The following is a 14,889-nucleotide window of genomic DNA, read 5'->3' as shown; positions in this document are numbered from 1 at the left end:
TTGAATGCAAATTGCAATAATATTTTATCCAAATGGAAGAAAAGGACCATTGCAAATTTACAGCCATTGATTTCCTAATTTTATAACATCAACAAAACCCACTAAATCAAAATCAGAGGAAAATCAAATAAAAATGATGGCATTTTCCAAAGCACAAACATGAGTTGAGCTTTAAGATATTTTTAATAAAAATGGCAAATAAAAAATACCTAGAAACTCAATCTATAAAGTTGGTTGATTTGGTAGAAACATCACAGCTCAATCAATAATAAAGAACAAACTCACACCTGCATCGTTCAATTCTTTCCTCTGTAATTCTTGTTGTCTGCAACATGATAAATAAACCAACCCCAACCTTCTAAGAGAGAGAAAGAGAGAATCATATATGACTTGTTATTTCATATTATATGTTAAGACAGATGAACTACAAGTGGTCGATCTGGTTCGTACATGATAGTAGTATGATGACAGTGTAAAATTCTTCCAAAGATGCCAACTCTCTATGCACAAATATGGCAATAAAACAAGGAGATGATATAGAGTTTTACACACCACAGAGTAGTGTGCCTAAACTTTTGATTTCTTTTTTACTCAGAGGCTTTAGTTATCTCTTTTGGACATTTTCAAACGCATGCCAAAAGAAATCTATGTATCATCAGGATGACAAGCCATTTTTCTCAACGTCTCACCAATGGCATACTTTGCTTGAGAGGAGAGATGGTACCAACTCAAACATGCTCTCTTGAGAGGAGAGATTGTAGCAACTGCATACATTTATTTTCCAGGAGATGCATACTTTAACCGATCTTTTTGCCAGTTCATAATTCGATCCTTGGGCGATGATGTCTTGGACGTGCCTGCTTGACGCATTAGTTCTGGGAAAATGTGATAGGACCCGGTTCAGTGACATAATATCGAGGAAGTAGAAATGAAGTAGAATACAAGCAATGGCATATAAAACACCAACAAAATGCTTAGCACTGGTTGTCGTTTTGTACAGTATCAAGCTAGACGAGAATTTCTGTACCACTAAAGTTTTTCTATGTGTGCGTTCATAAGAGTAGCATATATGACTGCGGAACATATTTCCTGCATCAATAAAGTCTTAAGCAACTTGTTTTGTCCGAGTTACTCCACCAGTATACAGATTTCCATAGAAAATAAACAGTTCATTGACACCAACTAGTACAGATTACAAAGAGAGGTTGGGACCTGAGCTACTTAATAATAGTGTGACTGGTAATCTAGATTCATAGTTGAGTTCTACGTCCTAAATATATACACACTAGGCACAGAATGAAGTGACCGCGACCACTATCGACTGTAAACAATTTATTTAGACACTGAGAACAAACTTTTCTCATTTGACTTCAGTTGCCATCTGGCAGCACCTAAAGTAGCTCTTCTTAGCACACCAATTTTTCAACATGAAAACTGTGCTGAGGAAGAGCAACTACACTAAGTAAATGCATTTCTCATTCTTTAGGTTGCTTCCCAACCAACTAAAAGATATTGACTAACTCATTAAAAGAGATGTACTTGCAGTTCTAATACACACAGGAAACGAAATGCAACTTGCCTCTGGTTCTTTCAAGCTCTTCAACAAGTTCTTCTTTCCATTTCCTTTGTATATCACCGAACCTAGAGCTACAAAGACATTGTTTCTTAGTTTCAAAATTGTTAAAGGATAAAGAAAGTTGCAAATAATATGCTAAAGAATATAACATACTTTGGAGTAAGTGGCTCCGGTTGATAATCGTAGGGAAGCTCTTTGGCGCCCTGAGAAGTTCGAAAGTTTTCACCACCAATATTCGACGCACGTCTGGAGAAACTCCGTGGACTCGAGCAGTAATCAGCATCAAGGGCAGTAGAAAATCTCCTACTAGCCATTTTGTTAGGTGACCTACTTTTAGGAGGTAGATTGCAGATACTTGAAACATTTTCCTTGTTGCCTATACCACCAACAGGACTTGGAGGTCCAGCAACATTCAAGGAATTGTAGAACGCAAAAAGAGGTGTTTTCAGCTTATTTAGTTCCACAGCCTACAGATACAGTAGAAATTCAAATAAGAATCTGATCTGTTCCGATAAAATAAGAGGGTGTTGGGGGAGGAGAGGGGGATAAAAATGAGGAGCTCGAGTTTGGTGTACAGGAATTATACAGGAAGATTCCAAATTCAAACTAGGCAAATTGGACTATATGTGAAACTCAGATTCATATTTCCATAGACGGGCTGGGATGTAATAGCACAGTTTCATCAGTAAATACCTTTTCATCCAGGAAAGCTTTGATCTTTGCTTCAGTTAAAATGTTGTCATCTTCAGACTCAGACTGCCTCGGAAATGTAAAGCCACAGTCCACCTCAACAGAACCTAAAGACCTGTTTCCAGACTCAACAGTTTGACTAGGAAGAATCTCCATTCCACTTTTGGTCAAATCAGGATTTTCATCAAACTTGCAGCCCCAATCATCATTGGGTTCACACATTGGATTAAAACTCTGTATGAAGAAGACCCGACACAATGTCAATTGTGCACCGTTCATGGACAAAAATATCAACTACCATATTTAGGAGTATATATGGAATTCAAGATAATCATAAAGATTACTTATTAACCTGATTACAATCACTAGGAAGTAGACTATGTCTGAATTTCGTGGATGTGCCGAATACAAGATCATCATTGTCATCAATTCGACACATATCATCATCGTCAAAATTGACAGGTTGCCACATTGATCCTTCTGAGTACTGCTTAAAGTTTACGGTTGAGCAAGAGGCACCACCCAAATCACCAATGTCCTTCAGACCATTGCATGACCTCCTTGCCTCTAGGTTCATTCTGCAGCATGAATACAGCCTCAAGTTTTATAATTAAGTAATTTAACAAGATACATCAGGAATTCTCCCAAAAGGATACTTACGATTTCTTAATTTCAGCCCCATGTGCTGCCGTCCGTTTTCCAGTTCTTTCCTGTTGATCCAGATACCCAACTTATTATATCAAATTACCAAAACATTGGAAAACATATATAGCGAGAGACAAGCAAATTTTCTAACCAGATGTGAAGAACGAAGAGCAACATAGGAGTCCTGACTTTCTCCAGTTACGAATGGATGCTGAATATTACAAGCAAAGGACAGTGTCGTATTAACAATCACGAGATCAATTCAACTATGGAATGGAAAATATGGCTTTGCACTAAAGCATGAAAAGAGTTTTCGTGTATTTTCCAGGTGCTGACTCTTGTGGAAAGGCATCGATGAATACATATTACATCATGATTCAAAAAATTTATCCTACCTTTAACAACTCTGATGCAGTCGCCCTCAGTTCTGGCTCCCTACAAGTAGTTATGAAACCAAATATGAATAGTCAAGTAAACTAATATGCACCAGACATACTTCCGTAAACATTTTAACGAAAGAGAATAAAATAACTCCACAATCATTTTGATTTTCTTCGATGCTCAGTTAACTACTACCAGGAAATGAAATAGGCAATAGTAAACTAATATGCACCAGACATACTTTTGTAAACATTTTAACAAGAAATCATTTGCCTCGGGAGAAAGATGATCTGGTATTGGTGGATGAGATTTAGTAGTCCCTACATGAAAGAGAGCAGCAACCTGAAATGATCGCAACATTAGCACCCTTAACAAGCAACTTAGTTGAGCTTTAATTTAATAGTTTCATGTTCTATAGTAGTATTAAACAAAAAACACCTCCTGATACTGCTGGCTCCAAGGAGCCTTCCCTGTGGCCATTTCAATAACTGTGCATCCAACACTCCATATATCAGCCGAGCTGCAAGGTTTTACCCAGAGAGAAGAGCTTAGCTTGACTTCAAGTGGTAAAAATACAAAATCTACATGGTCAAAAAAGAGAACAATCATGTTTTTTGGGTAGAGAAGGTTCTCTAAGAACAAGCAACACACGTTGTACAAGAGGCGCTTTTGACACAATATCAGCTAAGGAGAAATAGGAATTGAAACAATGTTTCCCCCACTGATAACTTCACTCCAGTGTTCAATTCAAATTATAGTTCAACAATGGATAAAATTTACATGCTAACTAAGAGAAACAGTATATTTTCTACTCACTAGCTGTGACCACTTTGAACAATAACTTCAGGAGCCATCCAATATGGAGTACCCTTCATTGATTTGGCACCAGTGATTGTGGCCTGCAGTCATAATAATAGTTCAGATACAGCTTCCAGCGACATAAAATATTAGAGATTCTTTTTTTTTTAAAGATAGAAATCATACTAATGCTTCAACTTTCTTGGATGCTCCAAAATCGGCAAGTTTAATGCATCCCTTGTTGTCAACAAGAATATTTGCTCCCTAATGAGTGCAGAATTGCTAGAATTAGGAGTCTATGACTTTCAGATTGACAAGCTCACATTGCAAGGGGGAAAATTACCTTGATATCCCTGTGCATAATCTTATTGTTGTGCAGGTACTCTAGTCCTAACAACAATTGTTTTGTGTACATTCTTATAACCTGAATGCAAAATGAAAGTGTAGATTAGCATACTGAGTAAATAATTAAGAGGCTCCACGACTGTATTAAGTTCCTAGCTAGTTATCATCATTAGCTAGCAACAAAGAGGATAATAGGAGTTCAACATATTATAGCTTTGATGAATTAAATTCAAGAAGTTGACAGCCTAAAGCTAGACAAAAACCAATATGACTAATACAAGAACTCTGATGCAGGTAATCCTGAAAGCAAATCAACTACAATCTCAGTCCTTTCAAACACAGAGATATATAATCACTTACAGATTCTGGGAAAGACCCAAATTTTCCCAAGAGAGATGAAATGGATCCACCAGGCACAAATTCCAGTAATATGTTAAGTGAATCATCCTCTCTAGCAGTTCCCAAATATCTCTGAGCAACAAAACAAAATGCAGTAAGATCAAAGGTTAAGCTGTCTAGTGATCAATCAAAATGCAGAAGATGTGTCGCCTCACCACAATGTTTGGATGTGAAAGATTTTTCAATAGATTGACTTCTTTCTCAAGTTCCCCTATGTATTCCTGAAAATAACAGTAGGCCAGTGATCAATTAAATTTAATCTTCCAACCGAGTTAGATCAATTAAAATACAAAAAAGGGTGGGGTTTTTCTGTTTTTGTTCTAAACTAGAACTTAGATTCCGTGTTTGTTCTAGACTTTTTTTTTGTTCCGGGTTTGGGAGAGACGCATGACCCTCATGCGTCTCCTTTTAATGAGACGCATGAGGATTATGCGTCTTTCATAGAGACGCATGAGCCTCATGCGTCTCTTATTTTTTTTAATTTTTTTTGAACGACGCATGACCGTCATGCGTCTTAGGGAGAGACGCATGAGGGTCATGCGTCTCTGATACATACACTGAGTAATGATTGCTATTTTTTGGAGAGAGATATTGTATGAATATTGTAATACGCAAGGTCTACAAGCCTAGTAAAATGATGATGTGATGTCTGTGTTGTTGGTTGAGATATTACATATACTCATTACGCACGATTTTGTGATGGCAGTGCTGAACGATGGGAGTCAGACCAAGGAAAACAGCTTCATCTATGTATTAATAATGCTACTAGCCTACTTTTCCACTTTCTCACTTTCCCACTTTTCACGCCACCTTTCCCACTTTTCACGCTCCACTTTTCACACTAGCTCCACTTTTCACACTAGCTCCACTATTCACACTAGCATGAATAATAATGCTACTGCAGTGTATGTATTAGAGACGCATGACCCTCATGCGTCTCTCCCTAAGACGCATGACGGTCATGCGTCGTTCAAAAAAAATTAAAAAAAATAAGAGACGCATGAGGATCATGCGTCTCTATGAAAGACGCATAATCCTCATGCGTCTCATTAAAAGGAGACGCATGAGGGTCATGCGTCTCTCCCAAACCCGGAACAAAAAAAAAGTCTAGAACAAACACGGAATCTAAGTTCTAGTTTATAACAAAAAAAGAAAAAACCCAAAAAAGGGTGGAATCGTCAAGGCTAAAGTCAGCTCATAACAGATGCATACTTGCGTTTTTTTTGAAGCGCTATTTGCCGCAATTGAAACCTGCACTCGTGAATTTACAACAACCATGAGAAACCCCAATCAACACATTAAATCCCAGCAATAAACAAACAATCACGAAATGTAAAGGAGTCGAAGGCATCAACCTCTTTCACAGCGAGCAGCTCCCCAGAATCGAGGTTCATTCCCATGTGAACTCTCCCAAACGCACCGCAGCCAATCAACTCCCCTTTCCTCCACCGGATCAGTGGGGGCACACCGACCTCTTTCCTCTTCTTCGATTCTTCCTCTTTCTTAGATTTTGGCGTCAGCATTCTGTTGTCTCTTCCCCGAGTTACCGGCGGTTCATCCTCCGTCGATCCTTCCATCGGCGGCAATTGTTCCTCCTCCACCGACGGCTCTGCGCTGGCGTTTCTCCGCGCAATTGACGGCAGCGCGGGAACCGGAGGCTTAGCGAAAATACCTATTCGAGATTTCCGGATGCTTGACCCTAATTTCTCGACAATTCCCCCAAACCCGGCCGATTCTTCACCGGAAGGTTTGAAAACCAGAGATCGGCGAACAGAGCCGATGAAGTCCTGCATCGCCGGAGAGATACGGATTATAGAGAGGGAGAAACCAAGGATAGTAGTGTAGTGAGAGGAGAAAAATTAGGGCTTATTTATGACTTCCAATTCATTTCAGTGAAGATAGTGAAGACAGAGAGGGAAAAGAAGGTTTGAAAACTAGAATAATGGAAGAATAGAGTGCGCTAAATACTAGTTTGACCCCGATAATTTTAGTTATTTTCGTTTTGACCCTGTACTTTTGAAAATATTTGACGATGGAGCCGTTGTGATATCGTCAGCAATTCGTCAACGTAATTTAGTAAACTATGATTAGATTAGAAAAAAAAAAACAAAAAAAAAAAACTATGATTAGATTTGGGCTTTTAGGCCCAACCCAAGGCCACGTATTTTAAAATTTCTTTTATTTTTAAGTGCAGTGCTAATATGTAGTAATAGATTTATATAGGATAAATTATCCAAAAAATTTATGAAATTATTGATGTTGAGAGTACATGTCATAACGACTGTAAATTTAGTGAGTAAAGTTGAAAAAAGAATATAAAGAAAATAATCTCCATCTCCTTTTCTTTCTGCCCATTTTTCAAATTCGAGACAGAAAATTTTCAATAAGGATCTATATTTATTAGGATTTTGACGTTAGAAAGTAATCTGATTCCATTGTTAATTTATGTATTTATTTGACTTAACTAAAACAGTAATAACAATTACTGAAATGAGGGAAACAGTGTAATTTAATCGATAAGGCCTTGTTAATTTGCTTGGAAACATAAGATAAAATACTAGAGTTTTCATGAAATTATTTTGCTTTGTTGTGTATGGGAAAATATAAAAATGTGCATGTGAATCTTTGTTTATATTTTGACACATTTATATTTCACATTATAGTCGTAAATGCAAAATATAATAAAAATGGATCCACATCACATCATCCATTCATTCAATCGAGATTTATTGATGCAAATAAATAGTAGTAGTGTATTTGAAGAATAAAGTTTGTATGTCTGTAAAATTTAATGGAAAATATAAGGGCATGGGGAATAGGTGAGGAAAATATTAGCGGCGTGGTGCTCCTCTTATCTGTTGACGAAGTCGAACAACGGTCTGTTTCAACTATCAATGGTGAATACCAACAAGTAAGAGGAGAGTGAGTGATATGGAGCCGATGACCATATGGGAGGAAGGGAAGCAAGGGCAAGAAGTTTGACTTCTGCAATGGGTTGAAATTGAATAGGTACATCCCGGGAGCATCATTGCATTTGGCATATCTACTCGGAAGACCCTATCCTTGACAACAACTAAAAATTCAGGATGTTTTAGGGCCAAGTTGTCGACAAGTGCAATGTGAATAAACTGGAAGGTGCGTGATTATGACATGTTATGGTTGCATAATGACGCGCCTCTCTTTGTCGCCAAACAATGTGGCCTAGAGGCTACAATTTCGTCGACATTGTCCAGCAAATCGAAGGATCTCTCTTAAGCGAGAAGGAAAATAAGGTTTTCAAATTCTAAGACATCTATCTGCGCACTTCTCAAGACAAGTCCCAAATCCAACGGTGAATCAAAAGCTAGAGAGATAATGCACCGAAGAGGACCAAAGTCTCAGCTAGTAGCGACTACTCGACGAGTGTGGGAGGTGCGTCCATAGAGCTAAACATGACAAGGCTCAATGGAGGAACCCACCGACTACGTCTCATCTCCCAACACTCAGAGTCGTCCCATGATAAGTTACTAAACGGCAAAGAGAAAAGTGAATGAGAATGGTATGATAAATTCAAGCATTGAACGTCCCAAACCGCACCTGCCTCAACTCTAGATATAGATAGACCTCAGCAAACCTCTCCAGCTCTGGCGTTAGAGAGTCTAGAGGTATACAACAACATGATTGCAAAACTTTACGCTAACATAAAGTCAGCAAAACCCAGTAAAATGTAGTACTAGTAATTTTTTTCTTTTTAGGAATTTTAATTTTAATGTTATACAATAGGATTTGTAATTTTTAATTTGAATTTTTTTAGTAAAATAAATTTGTTATTTATAGTGCCAAGGTTTTTATTTAAAAAAGAATTAAAATTATCAAAGTAGAGGCACTTGTATTTGTAATGACCTAAATGACATGATATAAATTTATCAGCAAATTAAAATAAGAAACACGTTTCCGAATCCCAAAAAGATTAACAGACAGCTCAGCTCTGACCGCGATCACAATACGAACACCAACTCTTCCCACCGCCGGCGAATTTATCACAAGTCTGCAGGTTTGTTTTTCACCTCAATATTGATTTTGTTTGGTAGGAGGAACAACTGATCTGAATTTCCCCAACTCACAATTTCTCTACTCATTTAATTCCTTCAATTGTTTCCTCTGTAGGAAAACTCAAAAGGTTTGGGATTAATCGATGGCGCTTGACATGGAGTCGTTAGTGGAGGCGACGTCGGGTTCGGTAGGTGCACTAGTCAGCACCACCATCTTGTATCCTCTCGACACCTGTAAAACTAGGTATCAAGCTGAGAATCGAGCTCATCATCACCAAAGGTATAGGTAGGTATTATTTTTTTTTATCATTTTCTTTTCGTAATTGGACGTGGTGTTTCTGAATATCTAGTTTGTTTTCATTTTGAACTTGTTTCGGATCATGCTCTCAATCATTTGATACCAGTCTAGCAGTATTGAATTCGTTTATATCCTATATGCTCTATCGTAATAACAATAATGTATCCAGAGATTTGGATGATTGAAAGGAAAATAGATGCAAGAACTTATTGGTGTAGTATTGAAATCTCAGAAATAAATCTTGATTCTTGTTGTGTCCGCCAGGGTTGTTAGCTCGATAAAGAAAATGGTGTGTGCATATTAGTACTTAATTTATTCTCAATGTAGTGTTTTGAGGAATAAATAGGTACAAAAACTATGTTACAAATTTGATGATAAAAATATGAACTTTAGTTGTTTCACAAATATTTTGTTATCTTTGTCTTGTCCAATGTCTGGCTGAGCAGCATGGTGTGGTAACTACTTGCATGATGCATATAATGTCAGTTCTTAAAAGGCAAATATGATTCGTTTTTCATGCAATAACAGGAATATTTCAGATGTTCTGTTGGAAGCAATATCCAAAGGTCAAGTCCTGTCGTTGTATCAGGGCCTGGGCACAAAGAATCTGCAGTCCTTCATTTCTCAGTTTATTTACTTCTATGGGTATAGCTTTTTCAAGAGGCTGTACTTAAGAGAAAGCAAATCTAAATCCATAGGAACCGCTGCTAACTTATTAATTGCTGCTGCTGCTGGTGCATGCACAGCCATAGCAACACAGGCAAGTCACACTTCAGATTTTGCATTGAATGCTGGAGCTAACTGTGTTTTATAATGATATTGCTGTTACATTAACAATAGGTATAGATTATAAATGTAACTACAAATTGCTAGTTTATTAAGTTTACACTGAAGTTTAATAGGAATCCAAGGCTTAGAAGCTTGCTTCAATGGGTGTCGCGTGTTCAAATACTTTGTAAGACGCTGCTTGTTGTGGATCAATATGTTCTTTATGGTCACAGCACCTGCCTGAATTATGCATTCTATCACAACGACCTAATTTTATTTTAACAGCCTCTTGATACAGCATCTTCAAGAATGCAAACAAGTGATTTTGGAAAATCAAAAGGCTTGTGGCAATCTCTCTCAGAAGGCTCTTTCAGTGATGCATTTGATGGTCTAGGAATTTCCCTTCTACTTACTGCAAATCCATCTATACAGGTATATCTACTTTCTCTTTGAATTGTACGTTGTTAGACAGGTCCAACAGATTCTTATGCTAATTGCAATGCTATGCAGTATACAGTATTTGATCAATTAAAAAATAGGCTTCTAAAGAGTAATATGAAGAAACAAACTGATGAGGTGTCATCTCCAGAAGCTATCTCTGCCTTTTCTGCTTTTGTTTACGGTGCAGTCTCGAAGTGTATTGCTACCTGTTTAACTTATCCAGCTATAAGGTAAAATGTCTGTCTTTGTCCCTTCTCATAAAAAAACACTTTTCAGCCTCCTACTTGAGGCTTTCCATCATCAGCGTTAATGCAAGGACTTCCTATTGCATAGATTATTATCCGTTTTAGTTTGTGATGCTACTGCTTCTGTACAGACATAGATCTCATCTGAATAATGCACAGGTGTAAAGTGGTGATTCAGTCAGCAAAATCAGATGAGAGTGAAGATGGTAAGCCCCAAGCACGACGCCGTAAATCCATATCTGGAACACTCTGTTCTATCTGGGAAAGAGAAGGGATGCTTGGCTTCTTCAAAGGGCTGCAGGCACAAATGCTGAAAACAGTCCTGACCTCAGCACTGCTTTTGATGATAAAGGAGAAAGTTACGAAGACCACATGGGTCCTAATGATCGCACTAAGGAGGTTTATGTTGACGATGCCCAACTTAAAGAGTTCCTGAAGAAATCTCATTGAGTCAGTGAGATGTTCATCTCGGTAAGTACAATAAATATGAAACAAATCAGACGTTTAGGGTCTATAATATAGCAAAATATTGTCCGAGTGTAATAGATTGAAAATGACCAAATTCTCAACTTTGACCTTTAAGCTGATCCTAGTAGATTGTATGATTTGTATCAACATGACAGAATCCGATTTGAATAAGATTGAGGGAATTTCTTATCTGATGGCGTGGACATGAGACTTGTGAGAATATCCTTCACCCTTGATCTAATCACCTTAGAGCAAGATTGCCTTGCATTGCTTTACTGGTACTAAGATGATTAATGGACTGCACGTGCAACATTAAAAATAATACTCTTACCAATAACACTAGTTAATATACTACCAGTCTTCTGGGCTATAGACCACTTGAATGGCATATTTGCACAAATCATATTGTATCTACATCTGACTCTCCCTCTTAGATTTACTCATGATTTCTCAATTTCAACATATTGAAATGTTTTCCAACAGTATTATCCTTATGCAGCACAAAAAGTTTAGTGCTTGGAGTTGCTGCTCTTCATCAGTGAGTCTGTATGAAGGATAGGGTCTCTATTGTCCTAGTCTGAGTAAGCGGCTCCGACCAATGCAAGCCCCCATGATGTTTGGTGTCACTATGCCTGGTTTTATCTTCATGTTCAGTCATGGAGATTGTGTTCTGGATCTGTTGTTTGTTGTTTTGAAAGAGCATAAAGTATTGGATGCATTTGGTTGGGAAAATAAAGCAATGTATTATTAGGATGAGTTCTGTATGATAAATGTTTTCACTGTGATGAATTAAATGTTGAAGTTTTTTTGATATAGCCATTGATTTTTCTTTTCATTGAGCAATAAAATCTTAAAGTTATCCAGATAATGTCATGAAAAACTGGTAATCTGAGTTCAGGAGACTAAAACCGAGTATTATTGTCATAAAATCTGTATATAGACTTATATATCAAGATGCATTACATGTATCACTTTTCTAGGTCTCTATTATAATCTGTGACTGTATCGAATAAATGTGAGTTATCGCTTCTACAGAAACTTATTAGTAGCATCATTGTTTATTGCTTCCACTGTATAGACGTCAAACACTCTAGTTTAAACTAACATGAAAAGGGAGATGAGTGAAAGCACGACAGGGCTTATGGCGGTGAGGGCAAGGCCAGAAGCCCCGTTGCTGTTGATGGCAGTGCCAGTCATGTTGGTGAGGAGCACGACTAACCAGTCATCTTCAGAACCAACCCCGATGGCGGAGAACCCTGTGTCGTTGAGGTAAGTCGCGTATCTTGACGTGAAATCAGAGATCACGAGGTTCTGCTGGTTGGGGATGCAGGTGGGTAAGATCTGGCTGTTTCCGGTGGTGGTGGCGTTGGTAGCATTCAGACGGCATTTTTCCATAATGGCGGTATAGGTGGGAGTGGTCGATAAGGCTGTGGCATTGAAATTCGCAGCGTTGGTGCAAGACTGGTTCTGTTTAGAAGATCATCCTCCTCTGCGTTACACGAAAAGATTAGAATAAAATTGATAAAAATAGGTAAGTAAAAACAACTCTTTATTAGAATTAATTATTCTCAAATTTTAGCTCAACAACCACATCGTTTTTCTTGCAAAAATCAAATAGTAAGAGATGTCCATTTCATATGCTTGTGTAAATTCTCACGTTAAATAAAATAAATTAAAGGGAACTCACCACTATGATTTCTTCAACTCAACAATTTTTAATGAGATGAATCAAATAAAATTAACTTAAATAATTTAGTAGTCATCAAAAACTAAGATATCTTAAAATTTTAATCGTTCAAAATTAACAAGGGATTAGCATAAACACGACTTTAATCATTCTAGATAAAGAATAGCCATCCTTGAAGCATAAAATCATATAAAACCACATGTATGGATAGATTTCCCAAGACTAGCTAATCAAACTTCATATGATATGATCATGCAAGAATTGAAATCAATAAAAATTATACTAACCATTACATTTGCTGAGTAGAAAGGAGTGAGAAAGTAAGAGTGAGAAACAGCAAACATGGAATAGTAGACGCCATAAATTATGCTTTTGGTTTAATTGAGATATATTTTCAGTTACTCATCCATAATATTTTCGAAATGTCAATTGTAAGTAGATTATGTCAACTCGGGGGTATTATCATCAATATTCTGCACATCAAATGTCAATAGCATGCACATCAAATGTCAACAACTTATAGTTGACATTATATGTGTATAGTTGACATGCATTGTATATGTAGTTGACATTATATGTGTGTAGTTGACATGAATTGTACACATGGTTGACATGGATTGTACACATAGTTGACATTATATGTGTGTAGTTGACATTATATGTGTAGTTGACATGAATTGTATATGTAGTTGACAAAAAAAATTAAAAATTAAAAATAAAAAAAGTATATATTGAATAAAATATACCATGAAATTACCATTCCGCCCTTTCATAATTAATTAATCTAAAAATATTTTCCATGTGGCAAATTCTGTACCAATCATTTAATAAAAATTAGTGACTGATAATGCATCTCAATTCTCAATTACGCTAAAAAATCTCAATTGATCACAACCCTATATACTGGTGTGTATGATCAAATATTAACTAGTTTAGTGAAATAACTAATACCAAATTAATAGCCATATGATTTGGGTGATCTAATGGCCTAAAGTTAATCCAAAGTTATATTTACTAAATTTTCAAAAATAAGAAAAAAAATCACTAAAGGCTAATTACGGCAATCTATATTATTTGCGTCTCAAATCTCAGTTTGGCTTCTCTAATTTCAAGTCTATAGTATCTTAAATGGTGTATGTATGTATGTATTTAGATTTCTACATTTGGCACGTATTCAAGATCTTCTACTGTGACGACTCATCCTTCATATCCAATATTGAGGACGTGGACCTAGTAAATTTTTAAATTTCTTCCATATAACCAATAAGCACAATTAGTTAACTAATGTAACTTGCACTATTTTAAAAACCGGATTGGACAATTCGACGTCTTCTGCTAGGAACAAGTAGGCTGACCAGTCCAGTTTAGCCCTAAAATTGTACCATATTGATAGCTACATCACTTCACTAATTTTGTCGATTTCTAAAACATTTCGCAGAATCGGAATTTTCGATGTGATGATAGATGAGTTGCTGCGAATCGGAATTGGAAATGCTAAAAATGCATGTATTATTGAATTATAGTAACTTTTGGATTAAATAAATTCTAATTGCTATTTGATCGTATTAATTTATATCCTCTCTATAGGCTTTATTGTCCGGCACTTCAGCAGATGGACTAGCCACAATTTTACATTGTGATAGGTTTCAAGCCTTATTTCAGAATACAACTAGGGTGAAATGCGTATCAGATTCGGGGTTTTTTATACTTGGGTAAAGAATATCTAAACTAATTACCTAATTATCAATATAAATTTTATTAGAGTATGGTATCAACAAATGTATGTAGTCTTCTTATTTCATATTTCATTTTACTTTGTTGTATAATCTAGTACATATTGTTAAGACTTATATTCATATATTAATTCCTCATTTTGGCTATGTGCATGCATAGGGTTGGGCAAATACGTTACCCACATCATGTACATCCAAACTCAGCCCAACTCTGGTAACAATAGCTCCTCATTACTTTTTTTTCAGATATTATAAGTTTGTATTCGTCATTATCATTATTTGACCTACTTCTGGTATATGAGTAATCTTATAGTGTACGTAATAGTTATTATTTATTAATATCTTTGTTTTTTTATATATTTTTCTTAATTTTCCAACCACTTG

General features: G+C 36.5%; 3 protein-coding genes across 6 annotated transcripts; 1 reads left to right on the top strand and 2 right to left on the bottom strand.

Annotated features, from left to right (window-relative positions):
• Nucleotides 1-372: 372 nt before the first annotated feature.
• LOC121783677 (mitogen-activated protein kinase kinase kinase NPK1-like) lies at nt 373-6,750 on the bottom strand. The gene is made up of 17 exons (XM_042181828.1): nt 6,190-6,750; nt 6,047-6,085; nt 4,990-5,055; nt 4,796-4,906; nt 4,434-4,514; nt 4,277-4,354; nt 4,109-4,191; nt 3,731-3,812; nt 3,534-3,634; nt 3,307-3,346; nt 3,063-3,122; nt 2,927-2,976; nt 2,619-2,844; nt 2,270-2,500; nt 1,730-2,043; nt 1,580-1,647; nt 373-875 (listed from the first exon to the last, which is right to left on the bottom strand). Exons 1-17 carry the CDS (start codon nt 6,625-6,627, stop codon nt 775-777), a joined length of 2,169 nt encoding a protein of 722 aa, XP_042037762.1. The 5' UTR covers nt 6,628-6,750; the 3' UTR covers nt 373-774.
• Nucleotides 6,751-8,753: 2,003 nt separating this feature from the next.
• LOC121759454 (peroxisomal adenine nucleotide carrier 1-like) lies at nt 8,754-11,900 on the top strand. Of its 4 annotated transcripts, none has more exons than XM_042155058.1 (7): nt 8,754-8,867; nt 8,981-9,145; nt 9,692-9,923; nt 10,217-10,363; nt 10,442-10,602; nt 10,777-11,088; nt 11,569-11,900. In XM_042155058.1, the coding sequence occupies exons 2-6, from the start codon at nt 9,009-9,011 to the stop codon at nt 11,051-11,053; spliced, it is 954 nt and encodes a 317-aa protein (XP_042010992.1). In that variant the 5' UTR covers nt 8,754-8,867; nt 8,981-9,008; the 3' UTR covers nt 11,054-11,088; nt 11,569-11,900. The 4 variants fall into 4 exon arrangements, with proteins under 4 accessions (XP_042010992.1, XP_042010984.1, XP_042010969.1 ...); XM_042155050.1 differs by having other exon boundaries at nt 8,981-9,151; nt 11,585-11,900; XM_042155035.1 differs by having other exon boundaries at nt 8,981-9,151.
• Nucleotides 11,901-12,180: 280 nt separating this feature from the next.
• LOC121758901 (uncharacterized GPI-anchored protein At5g19250-like) lies at nt 12,181-12,480 on the bottom strand. The gene has a single exon (XM_042154342.1). It carries the CDS (start codon nt 12,478-12,480, stop codon nt 12,181-12,183), a length of 300 nt encoding a protein of 99 aa, XP_042010276.1.
• Between the last annotated feature and the right edge of the window lie 2,409 nt (nt 12,481-14,889).

This window comes from Salvia splendens, chromosome 2 (genome assembly GCF_004379255.2).
Source record: "Salvia splendens isolate huo1 chromosome 2, SspV2, whole genome shotgun sequence".
Classification (NCBI taxonomy): domain Eukaryota; kingdom Viridiplantae; phylum Streptophyta; class Magnoliopsida; order Lamiales; family Lamiaceae; genus Salvia; species Salvia splendens.
This window is presented reverse-complemented; position numbering and strand designations above follow the sequence as displayed.